This window comes from Charadrius vociferus, unplaced genomic scaffold, assembly GCF_000708025.1.
Source record: "Charadrius vociferus isolate BGI_N301 unplaced genomic scaffold, ASM70802v2 scaffold49, whole genome shotgun sequence".
Lineage (NCBI taxonomy): Eukaryota > Metazoa > Chordata > Aves > Charadriiformes > Charadriidae > Charadrius > Charadrius vociferus.
This window is the reverse complement of record NW_009661375.1, coordinates 372250-372999: the sequence shown is the minus strand read 5'-3', so window position 1 is coordinate 372999 and position 750 is coordinate 372250. Positions and strand designations below refer to the sequence as shown.

At 57.5% G+C, this 750-nt stretch overlaps 1 protein-coding gene across 1 annotated transcript in view; it reads right to left on the bottom strand.

Annotated features, from left to right (window-relative positions):
- Positions 1-195: 195 nt before the first annotated feature.
- Positions 196-750, bottom strand: part of LRFN5 (leucine rich repeat and fibronectin type III domain containing 5) — a 9751-nt gene continuing 9196 nt past the window's right edge. The window contains exon 3 of the mRNA XM_009893878.1: positions 196-613. Coding sequence (XP_009892180.1) covers positions 504-613 — 110 coding nt within the window. The 3' untranslated portion in view covers positions 196-503. The remainder of the gene's footprint in view (positions 614-750) is intronic.

The window sequence follows — 750 nt, the reverse complement described above, 5'->3', positions numbered from 1 at the left end:
AGCCCCCGCGCCGCAGACACGGGTCACCCCTGCTGTCACCCGCACAGTGCCCAGCCCGACACCACACAACGCCACCGGGTGCGCGGACCACAGCCGGCACGGGGCCCTTCCCTGCGGAGGAGCAGCGCCGCGCGCAGCCGGGCATGCCTCCGGCCGAGCAAAACCCCCCAATCAACCAACAGGCCCACGCCATCATAGTAAAACATTTATTTGTTCAAGTGATATAAGCTACCATGTTTACAGTTTGTGAACTCACCACTGGCGACATTTTACATGACTTGGGACTGCAGCTGTTGCCACCAGATTTTTCATCATAATTTTTAGCTTTATAAAAACCTTGGACACCAGAAAAAAAGGTATTTAGACTTAATGTGGCAGATGGGAGATGGGCAATCTGTGATCAGGGAAAGAAAGTTTATCCAACGCAGCTGACCTCGACGGCCTCGTGGCCTCGGCCGCAGCTTCAAGTAAAGGTTTTGGAGGGGTGAGCACGGTGTGACACGTTAATCTTCGGTGAGTTGGAATCGTATTGTTTTCTGCCGAGTAAGAACGTCGGTGCCAATGTTTTCGGGGAGCGGAGGAGGGCAGGCATCCTGCGGATCGGCCCCAGCTTCTGTGCAAAAGAGACAAAACAGAGAAGGTGAGGGACGAAGAGCAGGATCCGGCCCTTCCCCGCAGCCAGAGCCGACCTGCCGTGGGGCAGGCAGCACCGGGAGGGGCTGGGGGGGGCAGCCCCGGCACGGCACCGCT